At 54.3% G+C, this 23,724-nt stretch overlaps 5 protein-coding genes across 5 annotated transcripts; 4 read left to right on the top strand and 1 right to left on the bottom strand.

Moving 5' to 3' along the window:
• Positions 1 to 154: 154 nt before the first annotated feature.
• On the top strand, positions 155 to 520 carry COCSUDRAFT_9740 (hypothetical protein; the record flags this gene model as incomplete). The annotated part of the gene is made up of 2 exons (XM_005644097.1): positions 155 to 326; positions 423 to 520. Coding segments are annotated over 2 exons (270 nt in total), but the record flags the coding sequence as incomplete, so codon positions are not given.
• A 5,114-nt stretch (positions 521 to 5,634) lies between these two features.
• Positions 5,635 to 7,891, top strand: COCSUDRAFT_31039 (chloroplast ATP synthase subunit delta precursor). Its single transcript, XM_005644096.1, has 4 exons — positions 5,635 to 5,821; positions 6,111 to 6,215; positions 6,593 to 6,814; positions 7,232 to 7,891. The coding sequence occupies exons 1-4, from the start codon at positions 5,669 to 5,671 to the stop codon at positions 7,466 to 7,468; spliced, it is 717 nt and encodes a 238-aa protein (XP_005644153.1). The 5' UTR covers positions 5,635 to 5,668; the 3' UTR covers positions 7,469 to 7,891.
• A 2,150-nt stretch (positions 7,892 to 10,041) lies between these two features.
• On the bottom strand, positions 10,042 to 12,791 carry COCSUDRAFT_5302 (DRMBL-domain-containing protein; the record flags this gene model as incomplete). The annotated part of the gene is made up of 6 exons (XM_005644095.1): positions 10,042 to 10,205; positions 10,496 to 10,664; positions 11,030 to 11,194; positions 11,802 to 11,933; positions 12,204 to 12,433; positions 12,695 to 12,791. Coding segments are annotated over 6 exons (957 nt in total), but the record flags the coding sequence as incomplete, so codon positions are not given.
• Positions 12,792 to 13,366: 575 nt separating this feature from the next.
• COCSUDRAFT_58352 (hypothetical protein) lies at positions 13,367 to 22,161 on the top strand (the record flags this gene model as incomplete). The annotated part of the gene is made up of 19 exons (XM_005644094.1): positions 13,367 to 13,495; positions 13,609 to 13,692; positions 13,813 to 13,875; positions 14,055 to 14,247; positions 14,616 to 14,696; positions 14,870 to 14,946; positions 15,117 to 15,249; positions 15,567 to 15,712; positions 15,970 to 16,128; positions 16,452 to 16,646; positions 16,828 to 16,968; positions 17,270 to 17,446; positions 17,812 to 17,945; positions 18,648 to 18,809; positions 19,418 to 19,565; positions 19,827 to 19,967; positions 20,658 to 20,885; positions 21,415 to 21,609; positions 22,054 to 22,161. The coding sequence occupies 19 exons, from the start codon at positions 13,367 to 13,369 to the stop codon at positions 22,159 to 22,161; spliced, it is 2,694 nt and encodes an 897-aa protein (XP_005644151.1).
• Positions 22,162 to 22,724: 563 nt separating this feature from the next.
• COCSUDRAFT_54555 (hypothetical protein) lies at positions 22,725 to 23,683 on the top strand. Its single transcript, XM_005644093.1, has 2 exons — positions 22,725 to 23,091; positions 23,269 to 23,683. The coding sequence occupies exons 1-2, from the start codon at positions 22,885 to 22,887 to the stop codon at positions 23,401 to 23,403; spliced, it is 342 nt and encodes a 113-aa protein (XP_005644150.1). The 5' UTR covers positions 22,725 to 22,884; the 3' UTR covers positions 23,404 to 23,683.
• The last annotated feature ends 41 nt before the right edge of the window (positions 23,684 to 23,724 follow it).

The raw sequence follows: 23,724 nt of genomic DNA, 5'->3' as shown, positions 1-23,724 counted from the left end.
AAAAGGTTCAAGGAGCTTGGTGGGTTTGAACCGTGGTGCGCTTGATTGCAGGCAGCATGCGCCGCGGCCGAGCCCGAAGGTGGGGCGCGCGGCGGTGGCGGCGCTGCCGGCGAAGAAGCACTGCAACTGCAAGAACTCGCGCTGCCTCAAGCTGTACTGCGAGTGCTTTGCGTCCGGGCGCTACTGCGACGGCTGCAACTGCGTCAACTGCTGCAACAACAAAGAGAGCGAGCAAGTCCGCCAGGCCGCCGTGGAGGCCATTCTCGAGCGCAACCCCAATGCCTTCCGGCCCAAGATCCAGGTGCTTGAGCCCTTCTGCACGACAGGTTCACAGCTCTTAAAACTCAAGAATGGAGAGGAATCATTCTTTGCGAATGGAGCCGATGATTGAAGCATGCAATCGCAGGGCGGGACGGAGGAAGGGACGCATGTGGCGATCCAGGGGGCGGCGGCGCGCCATAACAAGGGGTGCAACTGCAAGAAGAGCGGGTGCCTCAAAAAATACTGCGAGTGCTTCCAGGCTTCCATCTTCTGCTCCGACAACTGCAAGTGCATCGACTGCAAAAACTTCGAGGTGCGCTCACCTCCCCGCCATAGGCTTGTCTGGGCAATCGAAGCTCAAGCTGCAAATGCCTTTTTCATGCATGAGCTATGGGCTCCTCCAAGTTGCAGCCTGAGCAAACCTGTCATAGGTTGTCTGACGGCTCGGTACGTGGAGCTAAGAGTGCCCTGTGCACTGCACTGTCCTTGGCAGGGCAGTGAAGCCTGTGCATTGAGTGGAGTTTCTTGATACCTTCTTCAGGGGTCGGATGCCAGGGAGATGGTGATGATGAGCCTGGTGCACGAGCACAACCGCGTTGGCCAGGCCGGCATGGTCAAGCGCGCGCGCATGCACTCCCAGCCGACCAGCACCCCTCTGCAGCCAGTCTTCACTGGAGGTAGTCCCCTTTCATGAAACGAACGTGTTAGCCCCTGCAAAAGCCACCGCTGGCGGTGTAAGCTCACTTTGTTCCTTACTGGTGTCTCAAGAGAATTTCTGAGCACTCTAAGTGTTCTATAACTTGGGATGTGCATGGAAGGCTTGTAGGATCAGCAAAACTGATGCTCAGTTGCCTGCCAAAGCTGCACCTCTGCCAGTGCATCCCGCCTACTAAGGCAGTGATGTGCCTGGCATGAGGACGATGGAATGAAACTGTGACTATTGTGCAGGCATGAGCATGACTGCCACACTGGGCTCACCCAACCTGGGCGCATCCACTGGGATGCAGCCAGTGGACAGCCGCCTGCCCGGGCAGCCCGGGACCAGCTCTGGGCAGCCCGGCGTCAGCTCCCAACTCATGCCAGCCCCCTCTCCCCACCAGGGCGCTCACCCTTCCAAGGTAAATCCTCTCCCATAATTCCATTTCTGGACCTTCACGCAGCACCGTTCTTGCAGCCAAACGCATGCCTGCCGCATCCAGCACCAATCCATGCCAAGCCGTGCATGCAGAGAGCTGATGAGCTGCCACCATGTGTCCATGGTTTGTGGGTGGCATCATAATATGAGAGGTTGCCTGATGCGCGCAGTCATATCAGAGAGTGTACAGCAGCGGTGGGCCGCCGGGTGGGGCAGCGGTGCAGTCGAGGGAAATGCACCGACCGGACGGCGCATCCACCCCGACCATGCACCGTAGCCCGGCGTTGCCTCCCACGAGGGCCCCCAGCGCAGGGGACCGCCCGGCCGGGCAGCCGGCGCGCTCACCCGGGCAGCCGCTCGTCAAGCCCAAATCGGTGCTGCAGGAGACCATGCGCGAGGTATGGAATTTCATCCTCATTGACTGATGGTGCCACTTCTGCGTGTCTGCCTTTGACGCTCTAGAGGGCCTGTGAAGAGTGAGTGGGGTGTGTCCATCTGCAAACACAAATGGCTCGGGGCCCCGCTGCCAAGCTACTGGGGAGACAGTGGTGCGTCTGCTGCATGTGGCCCCCCAGTAGCCAGGTGCCGCGGATCTCAAAGCCGCCTGTATTGAATCCAAGAGGATTAATGGGTGCAGCAGCCTGCCCTCTTAATTTATCACACCAGTCAGATGCCGCACGTTGAGCCCTTGATGTTCAATCAAGAGTTGTGATCATCATGTTTTGTGCAGATGGTGAAGCGAGGCGGCGTGGAGGAGATGTGCTCGCTGCTGCTGCTGGTGGCGCAGGAGGAGCAGCAGAAGCTGCAGCAAGCGAGCGCCAAGACTACACCACCCTCTGAGCAGCCCTCAGAGGTGCGCAATGCCCCCCTGCCATCTAAGCCGTTTCAGCCGTACTTCACTTATTCTACTGTTCCACCACGAAATCACCAATAATTCTACTGTGTCCATGAAGCCCGAATGAAGTCCACTGTCAGATGGCCACCTTCGCAAGTACATGACGCTGTGTGATGAAGGTTTTGTTGTCGTAGTTAGCAGAGGAAATCTGTGAACATTAGTGGCTTTGTATTTTGCAGGCTGGGACGGGCGCTGCAGGCAGCAAGAGCCTTGACGCAGATGGAGACACCAACATGGACGGCCCTGGCACCACAGTGGGCGTAACACAGGAGGGCGCAGCCGTGCGGACACCAGAGCAGTCAGGTGCGTTGTATCTCTGGCCTTTTAAGCCTGTACCTCACGACGTTGTCTATTGTCAGCCACATGTCTGGCTGCTCAATTGTTTTGGAAGGGACATGCTTCACCGGTCACAGCATGCCGCTCTGGGCAGTATGCCTTTGCACCAGAGATTGGAGATTGTGGATTTGGAGATCACCTGGGGCCAAGATTATGCTCGCAGACGGTACCTGCAGCTTGTCTGCTCGGGCACCACTTGCATGTCTTGGCAGGGATAGTGTGTATTGATGATATCAATAAGATGGTGTGCATGGTGCAGGGGCTCCGCCGACGGCAGCTGCCGCGAATGTGCCGAGCGGGGTGTACGAGGCGCAGGAGCGCGCGGTGCTGCAGGAGTACCACTTCATCCTCAAGAAAATCCTCGACCGCGTCCAGAAGAAGACGGCCGCGGATTTCGACGCCACTGCTGCCGCCCGCGCCACAGCTAGCGCCGCGCTGGCCGCCGTGCCCGGTGTGTTACCCATACTTTTTGCCTCCCTAAGAGCTCCTGTATAATGTGAGGTGCTCGGCTGAATGCTGGTCTGCAGCTGTCAATCTGGGACCCGAGCTGTCCTTGGCAATGATTGAGAGGGGGTGAGCCTAACAAACAAAAGCACTTGCCGTCTTGCCCAGGGTTTGTGTGCTCAGGAGGTCTGTGCAGCGTATCTTGATTTAGGGATTTAGGTTCTCACATGGGCGACCATCTCGAAATTCTGATATGACATGAACACTGTTCGAGACTCATGGCGAACGATGATTTCTGCAGGGAATCTGCTGGGCTCCATTACGGGCTCCCCACAGCTGACATCGCCGATGAGCTCTCCACGGCCGGCTTACTTCATCAACAACAGCCCAGGAATGTCAAGATCTGGTGCGAGGGCCCCCCTCATCTTTCACTGATCAAGCAAAAATTGCCTATTCTGTGCCATGCTTGCCCCTTCTCAACAGAACTTCATGTGAGGATGTCTATCTGTATCACATGTGAAAGTCTTTGTACTAGGTGGACGGCAGGGGTAATCACGCTATGTGTTGTGCTGCAGGAGCCAGTCCGGTGATGCCAGGGCAGGGGCTGGGCGGCAATGTGAGGGTTCTCACCCTTGGCAGCCCCGGCGGCCTGCAAGCCAGCCAGCCTTCAGCCCAGCGCATGGTCAACCTCTCCACGCTGGGCCGCCCCGCAGGTGTGCAGCACTACTAAAATCCCCTGTGGAATAGCAAGTGCACTTGTTGTCACAAGATGGTTTGTGCCATTGATCGGCACATGTGTGCTATAGTTAAAGGCAGAAGCGGTGCGTGTGTCTGAGCTTGATTTTTGTGCGTGGGTGTCTCCAGGTCTGGGCCAGCAGCAGCAGACAGCGCCCATGAGGCAGCAGGGGCATGGCGAGGGCCCAACTTTGACGCCGCCAAGAGCGACGCCGGACGCTGCAGACTACGCAGGTCGCCAGGGGCCGTTCCCCGGGCCTGCAGGCTCCTACAGGCCCGCCATGCAGCACCAGCAGGGCGCGCCGCGGCCAGCCGGCGCCGTGCGGCCGCCCCCGCTGCGGCGTGGCGGCCCGCCGCAGCCGTCGGTGTCCATCGTGCTCTCGCCGCGGCCGCCAGCGCCTGCGAAGATGGCCGCGCCGCAGTCGCAGCCGATGCCGGGGATGATCTCTGCGCCGACAATCACCTCCTCGGCCGCGTACCAGGGGCACCCCCGGCCGCAGCAGCCGCCGGTGGGGACAATGCCGCTGGGCCTGCCGGTGCTGCTGCAGCGCGGCGGTCCCTGGACGGCCCCCGGTGGGCCGGTGCAGCCGCCGCGGCCGGCCGGCGGCGCGCGGCCGTTCGCCGGCGCCGGCCTTGCGCCGGCCGGGCCGCCCGGGATCCAGCCTGAGCTGCGCCCCTCGCAGCAGCAAGCGCAGCATGCTGGGTCCTTTCCTCAGCAGCCAAGCCTGCCTGGCAGCAGCGATCAGCTGCGGACAGGTGCACATGACAAGGCGCTGTCGGCTACGCCAACGACAGCGCAGCTGCTGCAGCAGCAACAGCAGCAGCAGCAGGCTGCAGGTGTGCCGAACGGCGCCGTCAAAGATGAGCAATGATGAAAGCATGCGAATTCTGCAAGGCTATCGCACCACCAGAGAAGATTGGATTGTAATATTTATGGTTACAATGATGTCTGGTTTGTGGTGGTGTGCCTGTCCTTGAAGCAACAAAGGATTCCTGTACTCTGCAAGCACTCTCGCAAGGCCTGCCTTCGTGCATAAGCATGTCTTAGTCACTCCTGAATACATATGTCTTATATAGGACTTCAATGAATAGCTGTTCCTTACATCAAGCTGTCGATGGACCATTTCCCTGAGGGTGTCGTAACGACCATGACAATTCTTACTAGTCCATTACATGGGAATGGGTCTAGACAGATCAATATGACGTGGCCTTGGTGGATTGAGCCAGTGTCTCTGAGGCATTGTTACTTCGGTTTTTGTGCACCTGCTTTTGCGGCATGTCAGATTGAAAGTTAGCCAAATTCTAGGCTGGAGACAGCGGCAGATGCATGCAGTCACTACCAGTGACTTACTAGATTGAAGAGCATTGGAGTGTTTCAGATCTGCGTAATGTTGAAGATTCTGGGGTTTGACACTCATATGTTGTAGAAGAGGCCCTGGGCGGCTGAGTTTTCACGCACTCTTGTCCCGTCCTGGCAACTAGGAGTAGCTCTTGTAAATGCAAATGCAAATGCAAATGCAAATGCGCATGCATGCTCACACAAGCTAGCTGAGCGCTCAATAATGTAATTACACTTAAGAGTGAACATGCAAGATTTACAAAGGGCCCGTCGTTCATGTCATGTGACAGTCAGCAGCCATCATTCTGTCCCCAGATACAGGCTGCACTTTCATCTTTGGTTTGTAGTGTTGGCAACATCAGTACAACTCCCCGAAAACCCTGCCCCTAAACGGCCTAATCAGGCCTGTCCGGATTACATTGGGGGTCGATAAGATGAGGCCGGCCAACTCTGCGAGCCACAAGCGAGTGAAAGGAGTGCATTGCGCGCGTGAGCCTGAACTTTTGGATCTGCAATCGCTGCAATGGCCACCGCGTTTGCCTGCTCCGAGACAATGGCCGCGCGCACCTGCAGACCCACATCAGCCCTCCAGCAGTTTGCAGGCAGGCCGAAGGTCCTCCTGGCTAGCAGGCCCCAGCTCAGAAGGCAGAATGCTCGCCAAGTCACCCGCATGGCGGTGAGTGCAGCATGAAACAAGCTGTTGAGCAGAGGCCCCGCTGTAGAATCGTGCCCCTTTCAACAGCTTGCTCCAACAAAGTTTTGGACCTCAATAAGTGGATACAACTTTCAGCAAAAGCAGTGTGCGATTTTTGGGGTCAAGCAATATCGATTGAATGTATAATAATGCTGCCAAAGATTGTGCTGACCCCAAGAGCGCAGGCTGCTGTTCCAGAGAGAGGGTTGTGAATCATGTGCAGTGTGCACACCCAGAATGTAACGCGATCAAGATGTGATCTTTGCTGCAGGGAGACGTGGACAAGGTTGCTGCCGTCTACGCTAACGCCTTGGTGGACCTAGCACAGGGCAAGAACGCCCTGGACACAGTACATGCAGATGTGGACTCCCTTCAGGTCAGTGAAGATCACGTAGCTCATAAATCAATGCAACTGTCCAGCCACCTCTCGGGTCCTCATGGTTCAGCGTGTCGTTGTTCTGCAAATGCGGAATGGGGCAGAAATACCAATCGCAAATAAGCCACGTTGTATGGGAGTGTTTGCCATGCACAGCGCCGCTCAAAAGTGGGGGGTAGTTGAGCAGCGTGCAAGCCCCAATTATCTCTCCTTCCTTCTCTGGCCTCTGGATCGAGCAGATGCTGAGATTCTCAAGTGTCCACAATCTGGTGCTGCTAGTCTGCTGCTGCACAAACACACCGTTGCACTCTCAATTCAATCAATAGCTTTCCCGTGCTCGAGTGTGCTGAATGCTGTTGTGTCATCTTGTCGTGCAGAGCGCGTTCAAGGAGACCCCGGACGTGAAGGACTTTCTGTTCAACCCGGTGGTTGCGGACAAGCGCAAGCGCGAGCTGCTGTCCAGCCTGGCAAACGACGCCGGCCTGAGCAAGCACACGCTCAACTTCCTCAACCTGCTCCTGGACCAGGACCGCCTGGTCGCCATCCAGGAGATCTTCGACCAGTTCGAGATCCAGTACTGCAAGCTCACAGACACCCAGGTGCGAGCCGTTTGCGCTCCCGTTTGCTGCTGTAGAAGAGGTACAAGAAAGATGCAGATATCAAGGCAGAGCGGGCGCCAGACAAAATAGGAATGGCTGCCTTGGAAGTGAACATCATGCAGCAGCAGTTCAAAGACTTGTAATGAAGGCTGACCCCCAGGTGCCAATTTTACCTCTTAGACATGCAGGTGCCTGGCAGGGATACAAAGACATGTCTGGTTTTCTTGCGAGGCAAAGGAATTCTGAGAACTCCTTACTCATCTATATCCAGAATCTAGCTGATAGTTGCCAATGGGCCACGGAAGGCGTCTCTGCCGAGGGCTAGGATGGTAGGTTAGCTGTCCAGTTCAAAGCAGGGCATTTGCTTTATCCCCGCCGCAGAGTTCTCCTGAACAAGTTTCTGTGCGTATTGCGCAGGTGGCGACGCTGAGGTCAGCGGTGAGGCTGGAGCAGGAGCAGCAATTCCTGATCGCCAAGAAGCTGCAGGAGCTGACTGGATCCAAGAACATCAAGCTCAAGCCCGTCATCGATGAGTCACTCATCGCCGGCTTCATTGTGGAGTACGGCAGCAGCCAGATCGACCTGTCAGTGAAGGGCCAGCTCGACAAGATCACCCTGGAGCTCACCAACGGCCCAGCGCTGGCCACTGCCTGAGTGTGCGCACACATGCTCGCACATGCCGGCATGCAGCACGCGCATGCTGACGCGCTGCTCTAGATTGCGAAACCTGAGACGCGGTTTTCAGTATGAGGCGACTGTCTGCGAATTAATCAGAGCAGCAGAGGCTTGGCATGAGGGATTGGGCAAGTCTTGTCATGCAGCACTTGCCGGCTTGGTAAATCTGATGACTTTGTTAGAGACTTAATGAACTTGATCGAGCGTCGCCGTGGGTGAACGGCGGGTTTGCTTCAGAGAGGAGTGGATGTGCATTGTTGAGAATGACTGAGAAGAGTATTCATTAGTTTTGTCTCGTTAGAGATGTTTACTTGATCGTCTCTGAGGGAGTCTATATGGACTGAGGAGGTTGATGCAGAGAACATGGAACATTTGTCACCGTTGTAAAGAGCATTCTGATGTTAATGTTGACAGCACATTTGTTTGTGATTCGATACTGCCAATCTTTCTTGGCCCTTTTTACATTGTCAAGATCCCAGCGGATGCAATCTTGCTCAAGTTCCCTCCTAGCTAGCTCAAGGCCTTGAATAACCCTCTACAGCTCGTGCGTTCCTTTAGTTGCCTTTCAAGCGCCTCACGCACGCCAATTAAATATTTCGAACAACAAAATTGTCAAAATAAAATTAAAAGTACACCAACAAGGTACATCATATAAGGTACACATTTCACTTCACTTGATGGTGCAATCACATGTGGAGCTGTCACATACACTGGCTGCTTTCAAGCCGTACAATGAATACCCATTGTGCTCTACTGCAAGTATGAGCTGTCCAAAATTGTGCTTTCATGTCAGCATCTGATCAGAATTAGGAGCGTGCCGGTATGAGAGGCGGAAAGAGGAGAATTCCAGATCAATCTTTGGCTGAGGGTGCCTTGAAGATGAAGGCCCCTATGGATAGCTGCCGCCGCTTTGTCTGGGTGCCCAGCACACCACCATGCACCATAGCGACGGCGTTGCCTCCTGCGACCAGAGCCGGCCCTCTTTTTCTCGTAGGCCCTTGCTCGCTGCCGCTCTTCCTCGGCTGCGCCCTCCTCTGCAGCTCGATCATGCGCAGGATACGCTCCTGCTCCGCCACGTCAACCGCTGATAGGTCGACTGCTGCCTCCTTTGGCACAGCCTCAGTCCTATCACCTTGGCTGCTGCTATTACTTGCCGCCTCGGCATCTGTTCTGCTCCGAGTGCTCTCCCCTTCTGCCAGCCCTTCTACTCCCACATGCATGGCAGGCATGACCGCTGGCTTGCTCTTCCAGTGCAGCCCAATGGCAGCAGCTTTGTGCGCAGCCTCCAGCTGCTCAGGTCTGAGGCCAGGCACCAACTGCTGCTGGTCACAGCCTGACAACTGTGCCAGTTGAGTCCTGTCACAACCCTCATTGCTCTCCTTCGCTGGAAGGTCCTGCGCATCCAGTTGACTGGCCGGCCTGACTGTGTCGTCCCACGAATCGCTGCTCCAGGAGTCATTGGCTGAGTCACCTTCCGGGTCAGCCCTCCCCGTCGGCTGCGGCCAGGCGCACTGGTATTTCCGCCCCTCTGCTTCCTCCCCTCTCTGATCATCTACATCAGCCTCAGCAACACTCTCCGGCGGCCACGGATCAGTAACTGGCCCTTCATCGCTTGCACAGCTGTGCAGCGGCGCAGCTGCAGCCGCAGATGGCGCCTCAGCGGCTGGACATATCTGCGGCGGGCTGTCCAATCCCAGATGCACCAGCTCTGCCGCGCGCTCTGCACGCTGCGCGTTCGATACGTTATCTCCCTGCTCAAATTCTCTCATCTCCCCCACTCGCCGCTCGCCAACCCCTGACCGCTGCTCCCGCCACTCCTTGTGTGGGGCTGCAATTTTCTCTGGTGAGACCAGGTCTATCGCGGCGTCCCCCTCTCCATCTGCATCCTCACCCCGCTCGCTGCATGCCTCCGACCAGCAGCCGTTTTCCTCTTCCCCATCACAGCCGCGCCCGGCTTCTGAGCACAAGCATGCGCCACCTGGCGCTGAGTGAGCCGCCAGCTCGGCCGGCGCGCTGTGCACGCTCTGCATCGCGGCGGATGCCGGCTGCCCGGAAGCTGCCGCCTGTGCATCTGTATGTGTGTCCCTTGTTGCTGCTGCTGGCGCAAAGGGGATGATGGGGCAACTTTTCGACAGGCTGCAGGGAGCTGCTGTGGGCAAATTGGAGGGTGCCGTCTTGGCCTTGCGCAGGAAGAAGTCCAGCCGCGAGCGGTCCTTCGACAGATCCATCACATCCGCAAATCTGCACATGCGGACGTCACACATCACCAACAAGGCAGCAGAGCACCTCCTGTCGCGCTTGCCGGCAGGGGCACAGGCACGCCACAAACGTGTGTCTGTTGTCATAAAGGTGTTTGCGTGCCATAACAGCCAACATGCCTGCCCCTTTGAGAGCTGCAGCAGCCCACTCAAAACTACTCCAAGGCTTCCTTGTTGGTAAGTTTCAACATAAATTTACCTAGTGTATTGAACCATCTTAGTAGCTAGAGGAAAAGAAATCAATCGAGGGGTGGATCCTGGGTGGGCCCACCTGTCGACCAGAGCGCGCGCGGCAGCCGGCGTCGAGGCATTGACGGTGGGGACGATGCGGCGCGGCCGCAGAGTCTTGACGCAGTCGCGCAGCTCTGCAAAGGAGGAGTGCTCTGAGTAGGGAACGCCGTAAATTGCCACGTCACCCTCGCGCCGACAGCTCAGCCCGCTCTTCTGGAAGGACCAACCTGCGAGGCAGAGCTGAAACGCATCAGCATTTCCAATCCAACCAAGGATGCTTGTCAGGGTCTTGAGAAACGTGGAATTGCAAGTAGCAAAGGACCAGGCAGCCACTGAGATCAGCTGCCTGATTGAAGCAACCTTGCATGATAAGTTTACTTGCTGCAAGGGTTTGTGTTTCCCGGTTGTCTAAGACATGTATTGTCTTGCCATGCATGGAGGCAAGGCAAATTCAAGCGCAGGCACCCACAGCTTGGCTCTACTCTACATCACTGTGCAGACAATGGGGCGCGCTGACCTGTTGGGCGGAAGGCAACAACATGGGTCCAGGGGCCGGCGCGTATGCGGTCGGTGAGGGCATCGGGGGTGAGTAATTTGCCCATGAAGCTGACGTGGATGCGCGCAGCAGCCGCGTCGCGCGTCAGCAGTGCCATGTCATTCTCGGGCAGGCCCAGCAGCCGCAGCACCTGCACCAACAATTTTTATTCATATCACAGGGCCAAAGCCAGAGGCCGTAGGGCATACACGCAGGGCGTCTGCAGCCATGTCTGCGGAGCCTACAAAAGTCTGCAGCCTAGTGGTGCTTCACCAACAGTACAATTGGCTGAGAAATCAGGCAGAGGAGACCGCTCAGGGCTTCTTGGCCCATTTGCTACCTGCATCATGCAGATGACAGACTGATAAGAGGATGTGAAACGCCACTACCTGGAACGAGACAATGCAATTCGTTAGAGGAGCACTGCATGCTCATATCTGCAGCAGCTCCTCCTGGAATGCAGGAAAATCCTGTGATGGATACAAAGTAGATAGGTGTGGGAAGAGGAAGCCTCACCCGCAGCTTGTCCGCATTCACATGCACCTTCCATCCGAGGGCCTTGGCCGCGCCAAGATAGGCGCGCTCTTTGCCGATGCGGTACGAACCCATGATGAACAGCGTGCCCGGACGAGCCTTGGCTTCCTGCTTCATCACCCTGACAATATCTGCAATGGCGTCCTCCTACGGCCAACGAAGAAATAAAGATCAATATTAGAACAATTATGACTCACTCAAGGGTAGAAACCCCGCTCGCATGCCTCGCACTCGCACTTGAAAGAGCTCCAAGGCCTGCATCCCTGCCTTGCAAAAGTCGCGCCAAGAGCTGCAAGAAACTCAGACAGCCAAGGTCACTCCCAGCCTGCCCCACACAGATTTTGAATGTGGCTTGCACCAGTGAATTTGTCAAGATGTGGAGAAGCGACGACAAGAATAGGAATGCAGAGAAGGAATGAGATGTAGCCTAGAAGCATAACCCCATGCCGGTGGGTATCCCGGCATGGCGCAATTATCCAGGCAGGTAGATCTCGCCCCCTTATGGAAATGCCCCGGTGTGGGTATAACCACCAGGACACAAACGATGAAGGCTTGTTTTCAGGCCATCAAATTATTCCAAAGCAATACAAGAACACAATGCGCTGACCGTGGTCCCATATGGTGCTAAACTTGGGGTCAAGGCTCTCTCAAGGTACATGAATCGCCAATGCTCCCAGAATCAGGGAGGTCTCTATCTTGGTGGCGCTGATTGGAGAATCAGCATGAGGATGACAGAAGGAAGAGGGCAGCTCACCTGGCAGGGGAAGACATGCTTTGGCGAGGCATAAGTGGTGTCCAGGAAGAGCATGTCAATGCGCTGGTTCTTGAGTGCAGGGTGTCGCCCCATGCGCGGGTGCCAGCGCATGTCCCCAGTGTGCAGGATCACCTGAACACAGCACCGCTGTCCATGCTGAACTGCGCCAAATTTCATGCAGCAGCAACCATGATGACATTGAGTAATGGCGGTCAGAAGCCTTAGCACACAGTCCAACAGTCCTAGCAGGAATTGAGCAGCGTTAGATTCCTTTCGAGTGCAGGCACTTAGCTTCTTGCACTTATGTACAGATGTCATCCGAATAAAATGGTGGACACATAAAGGTGTTTGTGCATGCGCAGGGAAGGAAGGTGGGCCATCTTGAGGTCCTGCAAAGACTACCTGCTCACTGAACTCGCTGCCAGGGGGAGGGGGTGTCTTGAAGAGGAACAGGACGGCTCCAGGGCAGTGGTTGGCATCAATGAGGGTCACATTGATGCCATCGACCAGGAGGGGAATGTTCAGCGGCAGCGGCTGGATGCAGCTGGGGTTGATGTGCATGTCTTTGACCAGCAGATTGGCGGTGACAGCGCTGCAGTAGATGGTGCCGGAGCTGAAGGATGTGGTCAGGCCTGCGGGTGGCAGTACCATGCTCAGCCTTGTTGTTGTTTCACTCTACACACAATATCGTCTGGACAGCATGTTGAGAAATGATAAACAGAGCGCCATGCCACAACACGTATTCTGTGCTCTGGTGGCCTCTTTGACCTTGACAGTCTTCAAAAGCTGCAGGTGGAAAGAATTGCAATCTCTTCTGAGTTCGAAACAAGCTTACGCTTGAAAGCTAAAAAGGTTGACGATAAGGATATTTGACAGGCTTCAGGAGCAGTCACCTGTGGTGTGGTCCGAGTGGTAGTGTGACAGCCAATAATGCTTGCAGCGAGAAGACTGGAATCGGAATCCGTCCACCATGAAGCGTGTGTTTGGCACCCACTTGATGTGCTCTACTTGCTCTGCCATGAATTTCAAGTCCACTGCAAGCAGCAATCCTGTGCGAGCCCACCATTAACAGTTTTTCTCAGGGCGAACACAGGGCTGGCAAGATAGGATGCTCTATGCATTCAAGCATATTTTGGAAGGGCCATTACTAGATTGAGTCCTTGAGCATTGCTCATCTGGATTGTTTGCGTCGCAGCACGCTGTACATGAGTAGGGTAACGTGGAGAGTAACGTTCCCTCCATGCATTCTATTTTCGATCTTTACTCCTTGCTCAATAAACTGGGCATTGATTTGATTGTTGCTGAAGTATTTCTTTGCAAGAGCTAGAGGGAAGCCCTACAAGAAATGCAGGTCATGGAGCATAAGCTCAGTATTCATACATCATCACGAGTCTGATATATTAGAAGACCATTGATTTGAATATGAAACCCTTGTAAATGGCCCCTTGGCAAAAGCTCCAGATTTGTGATATATGGTCTGTTCCTTCAAGCACTTCCGTGTTCAGTGGCACTATGGAAGGCCATTGGCATTGAAGGTGGTTCGCTTCAACACTTAGTGTGGGAACATGAGCCTTGGATGGAAGAAGTTTTCCTTCTTTGAAAAAGATGATCGGAGAGGAGTGCAGCTTCCAGAGAACACAACGTGCTGCAGCGGAAGCGCAGATCACATCGCATTCGGTTGTGACGATGGTCAGGTAGGAAGTGAAGAATCGCAGACCTCTCTTGATCGGGAACGCTTTTTCGACTATTAAGTCTTCTGAGGTTCACGAGGCATGGACAGGGATGTACAATTACACCGCTGCTGCAGGTGATTCTGTATGAGAGGGCATTCACAAACCAGGTGGCGTTTGAGGCCCACCAGCAGAGGGTCGTGCAGATGGTGTGCTTAAAGGTAGGACTGACTTCACATAACCGCCTGTTTGAACAGATGTTGCATCTCCACAAAGGCAAGACCTGTCCATGTCGGGGCGGTCTTGGCTTTTGTTCATCAAACAATTTCTGTTGCATGCAGGAGCACAAGCTCCTCATCACACTGGGCAGGGATGACGCGTCCATGGGTTCCACAAAGCTCAAGGTACTTAATGCATCTGCGTGCAGCCATCATTGCTGTGATCATGGCATCAAACTCCGGTGCATGTGGCTGTCACCATGCCGAGCACACCATAGCAAAGTCTGCCTTGGCGCTGCACCTCATAGAGACATTCTGATGTGCTCAAGATGAAATGTAATATCAAAAAGGGATGTGACTGACAGGTGTGGAACCTGGAAGTTATTCCTGCGGGTGGTTCCCCAGCGCTGGTGCGCACGATCAAGGTGTTCCCTGCAGCCTCCAAGGCGCCGGAGGTGGAGGTGACTGGGCTGCAGGTGCATGAAGCTGCATGGCCTCGTTTCAGCATCGCTATTGGGACCTCTGCCAGCCACATCCATCTGCTGCGTGGGGAGCTCGGTGCGAGCCGCTGCATGCATGCAGCATCCAGCACGCATGCATGTCTAGCTGCTGATATCAATGCCATGAGACTGATGGGCTACATTTAAATAATCTGATTCATACGTGCGTGCATGGCATTTTGACGACCTCAGGCAGGTCATGGAATAGCAAGCTCGAGCTCTGCTCAAGATTGAGGTTCCTCCTACCGGCCGGCTGAGCTGTGTCTGAAGGGCCTCGTCTTGCTGCCAGTCTTGAGCGCAGCTGAGAGAAGAGAGCCCACTGGCTAATTGCCAATTGGATTGAGCGCAAATGTGAGTTCACTTACGCGGTGCGAATGCATGACCTATTATCATGGATACTAATAGGAGACTTTGGCCTCCATGCAGGTCGGGAGAAGCTGCAGCGGAGCGTGCTGCATGTGCGAGAAGGGAACGCCTCAGAGCCCATCACTGGCATGGCATTCACAGGTGCAGCCGACCATGGAAGAAAGTACCATGCTTTGAGCATCTTGTGTGCAAGAGCACCGAACAAATTGCCTCACCATGACCCAGCCTTTTCCTGAAAGCAAGAAGAAAATGGAGACCTTATAAGGCTTGCTCTGCCAGCTGGGTTTCTGTTCACTAGGTCATGTGTTTGTCAGGCGAAGGCAGCAACCTCTGCCTCTTTGCCGTCACCCAGTCACAGACAGTGGCCTTCGATATCGCCACATCTGGCAAGGTAATCTTTCTCAATGCGTCCAGCAATTGAAGCATGTTCTGCATGTGCTGCATGTTGCATTCTGCAGCGTTCTGACACCAAACTTACATGCATGTTGCCTTAAAGGTGCTGTCTTGTAACACTCACTTGCGGTGTTGCTGCATGCCTTGAGGGCTTGCGTGTGCATGCAGTCCTTGCTGGATGAGATGGGCGCTGAGCGTGACAGCACTACTCAGACCAGCTCAGGAGACCTCGTTGTGGCCCGGCCTGAAGCCGTCTACTTCTACTCTATGGACGGCCGTGGCCCCTGCTTTGTTTTCGAAGGTAAACGCTTTGGGATGCAGCGTCTCTGGCACCCTTCGCTGAGACTTCAGTGCCTGCTGCACGATGGAATACCTCTTGCCTAAAGCCCAGTGCCGAGTGTCTGGCCACTTGAGGAAGCAGCATAACATTCTCCTTTGCTGCGGTTGCTGGAGGTCCAGCAAGGGTATCAGCGTGCGTCGGCCGCCAACAATAATAACAGTGTGCTTTACAAACCGTCAAAAAAATGAGAGACACGCCACTGCGTTCTTTTTATCCTTGGCATGTGGATGGGATGTCAAGCTTGCTCGGTTTTCAAGGCGATATCATTGATTTTGCAGGTCAGAAACGCAGCCTAAGGTGGCTCAGGCACTATCTGGTGTCAGTCACTCGCAGCAGCATCCCTGGAGGCGGCCCCTCATCCACCGCGCTGCACCTGTACGACCTGCGCAACAAGCTCATAGCAGCCACGCTGCCCCTGCAGCAGGTTTGTTTGTGCACCCCACATCTGCACAATGCCGTACCCTTGGACTTTTTAGAAAACGCTCTCCGTGTGCATGTGTGCTTTGCTCTTAGAAGTCCTCTCAAGCATTATTGTGCTCTGCAGCTGTTCAGGCCCGCGTCAGCAGGAAATGTCTGGGTTGCGAGTAGAGTATGGACTATAAGAATTGCTTTTACCGTTGACATACTCTGAGCTTCATGCCTTCCCTGCTCAGCTCTGAGCGCTCGTGCCTGTTTTGGCAGGAGCCGCGGCATGTGGAGACGGCATGGGGCCAGGTGGTCGTGGTGCAGGCGGACGGCGGCGTTGCCTACCTCCATGAAAAGGAGCTCAGCGCCAAGCTGGAGCTGCTGTACAGCAAGAGCCTGTACCTCGTCTCCCTCAATCTGGCCACCAGCGAAGAGGTCAGAGCTGCCGCAAAAGTATCCCTGCCTCACCTGAACACCCCCTGTGTTTTCTGTTCACATAGCGTCTATCAATGAAAGGTATCTTCAGCAAACCCTTTGAATCTCCCGATGTTGGCTTGCAGATTTACTGAATTCGCTAGCTGGTACTGGGAGATCTGACGGCTGTGGGTTCCATGTCCTTGGTTGCTTCTCCAAAACCTGCGCTTGCCATGATTGGATTGTCCCTGCGTGAGGGACAACAGTAATCTGGGAATTAATGCGGGCGTGAGAAATGTCAAAAGTTAAATTGCTCAACATGCTGAGTGCATCTGGCGCTCCAGGCGGAGCCGAGCATGGTGGCAGAGATACAGCGGCGTTACGGGGACCATCTTTATGCAAAGCATGACTACGACGCGGCCATGGGGCAGTACGTTGCCACTATAGGCTACCTGGAACCCTCTTATGTCATCCGCAAATTCCTGGACGCCCAACGCATCCACAACTTGACCTCCTACCTGGAGCAGCTCCACTCCCTGGTAGGTTTCGATTTAAATGCTTGAATCATTATCTTACTCGCTGCACAGCATTGAGTGGAAGTGAAATACTCTGACACCTATTGGAACGCAGCTGCTTTGTGAGTGTGTGATTCTACTGTAATGGTCACGTCTTGTGCCTGGTGATAACGTTGTGCAAGATGTGTCTTCTGCCAATGTGCAGGGGCGGGCAGGCGCGGATCACACGACGCTGCTGCTGAACTGCTACACAAAGCTGAAGGACGTGGCCAAACTGGACGCTTTCCTGCGCGGCTCTGGCGCGACTGAGGGCGCCTCCTCACTCCCCTTTGACGTCGAGACCGCTGTCAAGGCAATTGCTTCCACTTCATGCCCACTTCTTATCCCAAATACTATTTACTCTTCCACCATCATCTGGCCTTTTATCTAGAGAGCCTTCACCTGGACGCAGCTACGTCTACGCTACACGCGGCAAAGCTCGACAGGGAAATCGTGTGGCATGATATTGCTGCAAGTGCTTGAGACTTTGATGGGCATGGGTGCTTTGCAAGGAGCATCTTTGCAGAGGGGCACATAGCAGAGCACCTGGCCAGACAAAAGAACTCGAGAATTGCATGCTTACGGCAGGTGCCGGCATGTGCGCGCAGGTGTGCCGGGCGGCAGGCTACTACGAGCATGCGCTAGCAGTAGCGCAGTCTGCCGGCGAGCCGGAGTGGTACCTGGACATTTTACTGGAAGACTGCCACTCCTATGACGAGGCGCTCGTGTATCTGCAGTCCCTACCGCGCCAGCAGGCTGCCGCTGCGCTCGGCCGGCACGGCAAGGTGACCCTGCAATGAAGCCCTCCGCTAGAGTGTTGCACTTGACTGCTATCTGCAGTATTGCTCAGGTTGCTGAGGGCACTTTTTGACGATCATTGCACACGGTGTGATGGCTGATGGATCACAATGCATCTAAATTCACGAGGTCTATCGTAGCATATTGACATGCTCTGCATTGAAGCAGATGAGTCACCAATGCTGCAATTGCAGCATCACTAAATCGGCAATTGAAGAAGTACTGGAATGGGGAAAACCTGTGCTGTCTGCTGGAGTGGACCTGCAAATGCACCATCACCAAATCGGCAATTGGAGAAGGACTGGAAAGGCGAATACCCGTGGTGTCTGACGGGGTAGAAATGTGCGCGCAGTCGCTGATAAACAACAGGGCGGAGGCCACTACGGCGCAGCTGATGCAGCTGTGCACTGACATGGGCGACGAGAGCAAGGTCGACGGGGACTGGATTGCCAAGGTTGCCGACTTTGCACACCTCTACACAGAGCGGTGAGCAGAAAAGTCATCTCTCCTTCTCTTTCCACCTTGAACCAGGCTTTTGGTAGTCTTCAGTGCATGACCCCGTGGTGGTCTCAATGTGTCACAATTGGGCTCGGTCTGAGGCGCTTGTTGAGGCTCAGATTGCTTCCTTTGCTTCTCATTTTTTTGAGAATTAAAACCAGTTGGTGTCCATCTGTGCTTCATTATCGAGTCTCAGCAAATCTATCAGCACATTTGCTGGTTGCCCAAATTGGCGGCGAGCGTCATGATCATTGCTATTCTTGTCCTTACACTCTTTTCCTGCCAAGAGGCAAGGTGCGTCTGCAGACAAGCTGCTGTTCAAAGCCATCAAAATATTACCCCTCTGGTGGACTCACCAGATCCTGCCAAGAGGCAAGGTGCGTCTGCAGACAAGCTGCAGTTCAAGGCTACCAAGATCCTACCCCTTTGGTGGACTCACCAGATCCAAGCAAAACCCCTTCAATTGTGAGCACGGTGCTCAAAATCTCCCACCATCCGGGGCCATGATCATTATCAGAGTCTGAAGCACTCCTAATGTGGCAGTGCTGAATGCAGGCGGCAGGCCCTTATGCTGCTGTCCTGCTGCACGGCTGTCTGGCATGTCAGCTAACATTGCCAGTCCACATTCTGCACATGCATACATCTGTCACATTGGGTCACGGCCCTGAACATAGGTGTTGATGCATGCAGGCCGCAGGCGCTGATGCTGCTGTGCGAGTTTGTGCTCAACTCGACGCGCGCCCCGCCGTCAGAGGCATTCCTGTACCACACCCTGCTGCAGCTCTATCTGGCAGACCGCCTGCCGGACGAAGAGGCCGACGGGGAGGCCTCCACCTCCCAGACCAAGCGCAGGTGTGAATTTGGCGGAGCCCATTAATGTGAATTGAAGCAGGGCACGGAAGGAAGTGTGGTGCATGCGTGCAGGGCTGTTGGCACGTCCCATGCAGCTCGGGGTTTTGCATGGCGGACAACTGTTTGTGCAGTGTAATATTCTTCAGAAATGGCAATTACAGCCTGGAAGTGCTCATGCATGTTTTCATAGGTGGAATGGTTATATCTCCCTTGTCTCAGGGGATCATATCTATGTTCAACGAGTGACATCCTGCCGGGAACGCACAGCAAACTGCACTTAGCACAAGACCTGCCATCAGTGTCAAAGACACCTGTCAGGCAGAGAAGCAAGCTGCAATGGAGATGGAGAACAAACCTGGCTCGCTCGGTCTCTAGGATTCTTTAAACATTCAGAGCAGGCCAGGACAGGACATAAGCAAGGAGTCAAACGCGGCCCTGTATCACAGCAGAGAGGAGGGATATCTGTTCCATGGCCTGCAGCGTGCAAGGCAGCATGGGCGATGGATTGCATGCTTAGCTTTTACCACCGGTAAAGTGCGCTTCTCAATACGCCAATCTACTTTATGCCCTGCGCAAAGTGTGTAATCCTGGGGCATGTGCCTCTGCAGGGAGCAGGCGTTGGAGCTCCTGAGGCGGGGCTGGCCGGCAGGCGACGATCCGCGCTACGACCCGGATCATGCGCTTATGCTCTGCCGCATGATGAGCTTCCGCCCGGGCCTCACCTTCCTCTATGAGAACCTGCGCCTCTTCCGCGAAGTTCTGCAGGCGAGCTGAAATCTTCATTCTTATGCGCTGAACTGAAGCATTTTGTTGAGGTTACCACTTTTCAGGACAAAGTGACCTAACTCTGGGACTGTGGTGCATGTCACTTACTAAAAGTCTGAGAACGCCTTTTAAGGCAGTTCTCAGCCTGTGAACGATTGTCTTTTGCAGGGTACTCAGAGGGACAGCTGCACTGCAGCAGCATTTAAGAGTTGCCTGAGATTGACCTTCCAACAAATTGGTTTCATTGCGCAGGTGCACATGGCAGCGGGGGACCATGCAGGGCTGATAGAGGCATGTGCGAGGCTGGGGGATGTGTCCCGAGGAGGCGACCCTCACCTGTGGACGGAGGTGCTCCAGTACTTTGGCTCCCAGAACTATGACTGCTCAGCGCAGGTGACCCCTCTGATTTGACCCATGCTGAGAAGCTTGTTTTAACCCTCATGCAACCTTTCCAAGAGCTCTGGCAGACCTCACATTTATAGAGAACTTCTTTAAAAATGTTCCATTGCTCACAAGCGACGCTCTCGAGGCAGCAAATGCAACCGTGATAGAACCCAAACCGCCTATGCGACATCTATCTGTTGTTGCTGCTGCAATGCCGCCATATGTGCAAGCCCGTTGCTCGTGCACGTCTCCCTCTCAGCTCATGATATTTACTGGACACAAGCATGACAGTGCCTGCAAGGGCCAAGATTAAAGTTCCAGTGGCGTCCGCATGCATGTAAAGGAGATTCTGGCGCAGACAGAGGCTGCCTGGTAACATGTTGAAACAAAGCCGCGACCATTGCAAGCCCTCCCCCTCTCTTCTACACCTTCCTTTGTAGCTTCCACGGTCTTTTCTCGACATGAATGTGGTTAAGATGTGTGGCCCTGGCTGACGGGGGGCGGTATAAATACTGAGCACCGCGCCCACGGTTGATTGGGTCTTGCTTGGATCTGGCGAGTCCAACAAGGGGTAGGATTATGGCAGCCTTCAACTGCAGCTTCTCTGCAGGACGCACCTTGCCTCTTGGCAGGAAAAGCGTGTAATAATAATAATAATAAATGTGATTAAGGTTATATTGCTGTGGCGCCTGCGCGCAGGTGAAGGAGGTGTTGGCGCACATAGAGGCGGGGGGCCTGCTCCCCCCACTGGTGGTGCTGCAAGCGCTGGCAGCAAATCCGGCGCTGAAACTGAGCGTGGTCAAGGGGTTTGCGGCGCGCACTCTGGCGGCCGAGGCGGCTGCCGTGGACGAGGACCGTAAAGTGATCGCTCGGTTCCAGGAGGAGACCGGCGCCATGCGTGCAGAGATCACCGAGCTCAAGACCAAGGTGCGTGTCCTGGTTCAAGCAGCTTGTTGTTATGTCTGAAGGAGAGCAGGTCTCATGCAGATATCGTCCTGTTGTCACCCATACGAAGAATTGAGGACTTGTTGAACTGACTTGGGAAGACGTGTTGCTGGTGCGTGCTAATCGAGATGGCGGTGGTGCTAAGCTTTTAGCTAAAGCCTTGGAAGAGGACCCTGACTTTCCAGAGGTCCACACGGGCATGCACACTTTGCAGCATCGCAAATTCTCTTGTCTTCACATTCCACCCTTCCATGTGTAGATATCAGGCCCATCTGGGTTCCAGGCCCAGCCGTACTCAATATGTTAAATCCGATAACTGATACATTCAGGCTTGGCTGGGCAGGCGCGGATGTTTCAGAATAGCCACTGCGGATTTGACTCTGAAAATGTTCAAGCTGGCTATCGCGGACGTGGGTGTTTCAGTTGCCGCCTTCTCTGGCACCAGCTGTGAGGCTGACACATTCACAGCAGCTTGAATTTCGAAATTGAAAATGCTGAGCTGGCTGCGCAGGCGCGGGTGTTTCAGAACAGCCGGTGCGCGCTGAGCGGGAGCGCGCTGGAGCTGCCGGCGGTGCACTTCATGTGCGGCCACTCCTTCAATGCGCGAAGCCTGGGCGAGAACGAGCGCGAGTGCCCCCTCTGCGCCCCCCAGTTCCGCACCATCCTCGACATCCGCCGTTCCCTCCGCGCCGGCGCCGCCGAACAGGTTCACGTCTCACCCCCGGTTTTACAACCAAGTATTTGGAACCGATAAACAATACCTGCGAACCTTAAATCTAGACGAGCCACATATCCTCGTACATTCGCTGCTACCTGCACGCCAGCGCCGCTGAGCAGGTTCTTGTAGCGCACCTCTATTCACAGCAGGGCTTCTGGGGGCTGGGGGCCTTGCTTGTGCACTCTCAGGGCATCGGGACCTGCGGACAGAATTTGTGTGTGAAAGTTGTGACCGTGGTACTACCAGGACCCTCTTTGATAGCCCCCTTTTTGCCTGTCTGCAGCATGGGCCCGCTGAGATTTAAACACCTCCTCCAAGAGGCCTGAGGGCTGTGAGACATGGTGGACAGACAGTGCACTACCTCAGCTATTTGCAGACTTCCTGGCCAATGCTGGACACGCACTGAATGCGGCAGTTGTGTGTGCTTCGCAGGACAAGTTCTTCACGCAGCTCAAGAACAGCACAGACGGCTTCAACGTTATTGCAGAGTTCTTTGGGCGGGGGATCCTCAACAACACCAACAGCTCTGCGCCAGGATAATCCCTCCAAGAGTTTAGTAGCTGCTCTGCTGTAAGCTTGTTGCTGTGCTGCACCTAAGGGTGACGATTATCTTCTGCCCATATATGTGTCTCTAAACACTTGTTGTTGCGAATGACAGACAGAAAGGTTGACTCAAATCGGTTTTTGCCGGGTATGTGTTGTCTAAGACATTTCAATTTCGTGTGAAATCTGCTGGTGCTCACACCGTTGACTTTGATGTAATATGACTTGTATTGCCATACGACTTGATCAATTGTAATATCACCGGTGGCTTGCAGCTTTGCCACATATATTTATATAAATGTATTGTTGCATGCTGCTGGCGTAATTTGTGCGACTATGCAATTGCATGCATATGTCCAAAAGGTGCAGAAGTCTACACATCGGAACCGGCAGTGTCACAGTCATTCAAACTGCTTGCCAGAGTCAGTCACAAGTACAGGTGAGTTCATGCACAGATGGACCGACCTGTAGCAATCCTACATGCTGTGCATGCTGTGCGCACATGCTATCCTGATCACCTGATGTGGTCTCCCCTCAACTCATCCTTGAGAGCACAAATAGACCAAGGACACGAAGCTGAACTAATCAGATTTAAAGTGACGTTCCTGGTGGAAGCTTTCAGGAAGTGGAAACAAGCCTCTGAAACGTTTTAGATCACGATCTGCACGCTTTGATCAAAGTCTTCTCAGTCCGAAACGCGGATGACTTGAATATGCATCAATGGCAGAAGTCAGACAGGTGTATAGAATTCTATTGCGTACGGTACGGGATCGCATAAGTTCCAGAAACCAGAATTCCATCTGGCATGACTACATTGTCGAAGAGTTCCATCGCAATGCCACAGAAAAAAATCCAGCAAAAGTTCAGGAACTACTTCGACTAGCGAAAGATTATGCACAACTCGTGCAGGGTGTGAACTACGAGAAGGTAAGTGCTCTTACCACACCTGATCTCCTCTCATATTGGCAGGCAATAGCTATGAAAATGTCACGCCCGCAGGTGAACATCGTGAACTCCAGACAGGTGTCATTCGTGTGATCCAGTTCACAGCCCCCCAACTGGTTGTTTTGGTGAAGCTGCTCACGATTGCGACTGCCTACACAGGAGCTTCTGCTGTCTTACAACATTGGCATTGATCCAGAGGAGAGGCAGCGTTCAATGATAGAGCGCACTGCAAATCTTGTGGGCCTGCAGCTGCCTATTGTCCCTACAGATGCCGAGAGCAGGGGGCTGACCTGACACTAGTGCTGATGCCAAAGTGACCATCTTTTCATGATCAGGCATCTTCCTAGAACCTTAGGATGCTTGCTTTCATTTTTAGGATCCGTGAGAGCAGAGGCCTTAGGGTCTATTTGATCTGCACAGAGGACCAAAAATAATGGTTTGCAGTTCTCAACAATGAAGGGCTGGTGTGCATGCATCATACAAGCTCGAGGGTATGTGCCAAAAGCTGCACCTGCTGTTTGCTCAATTACTCGTACGATCCTGCCAGTCTTCTATGTAGCATTACACGGCTCACAAGCAAAGACTGAATGGAGTTGCCACCTCTCGGGGCGCAAT

The sequence above is a fragment of the Coccomyxa subellipsoidea genome (genome assembly GCF_000258705.1).
Source record: "Coccomyxa subellipsoidea C-169, whole genome shotgun sequence".
NCBI lineage: Eukaryota > Viridiplantae > Chlorophyta > Trebouxiophyceae > Coccomyxaceae > Coccomyxa > Coccomyxa subellipsoidea.
Note: the sequence above shows the minus strand (reverse complement) of the source record. Positions and strands in the feature narration are given on the sequence as shown.

Excerpts from the sequence above, each read along its gene's own strand:
- COCSUDRAFT_31039 (XM_005644096.1), top strand. The coding sequence starts at position 5,669 with ATGGCCACCGCGTTTGCCTGCTCCGAGACAATGGCCGCGCGCACCTGC. Across the intron at positions 5,822-6,110 it reads GCCAAGTCACCCGCATGGCG|GGAGACGTGGACAAGGTTGC; the intron begins GTGAGTGCAGCA and ends TCTTTGCTGCAG. Across the intron at positions 6,815-7,231 it reads GCAAGCTCACAGACACCCAG|GTGGCGACGCTGAGGTCAGC; the intron begins GTGCGAGCCGTT and ends CGTATTGCGCAG.
- COCSUDRAFT_54555 (XM_005644093.1), top strand. The coding sequence starts at position 22,885 with ATGGCAGAAGTCAGACAGGTGTATAGAATTCTATTGCGTACGGTACGG. Across the intron at positions 23,092-23,268 it reads AGGGTGTGAACTACGAGAAG|GAGCTTCTGCTGTCTTACAA; the intron begins GTAAGTGCTCTT and ends CTGCCTACACAG.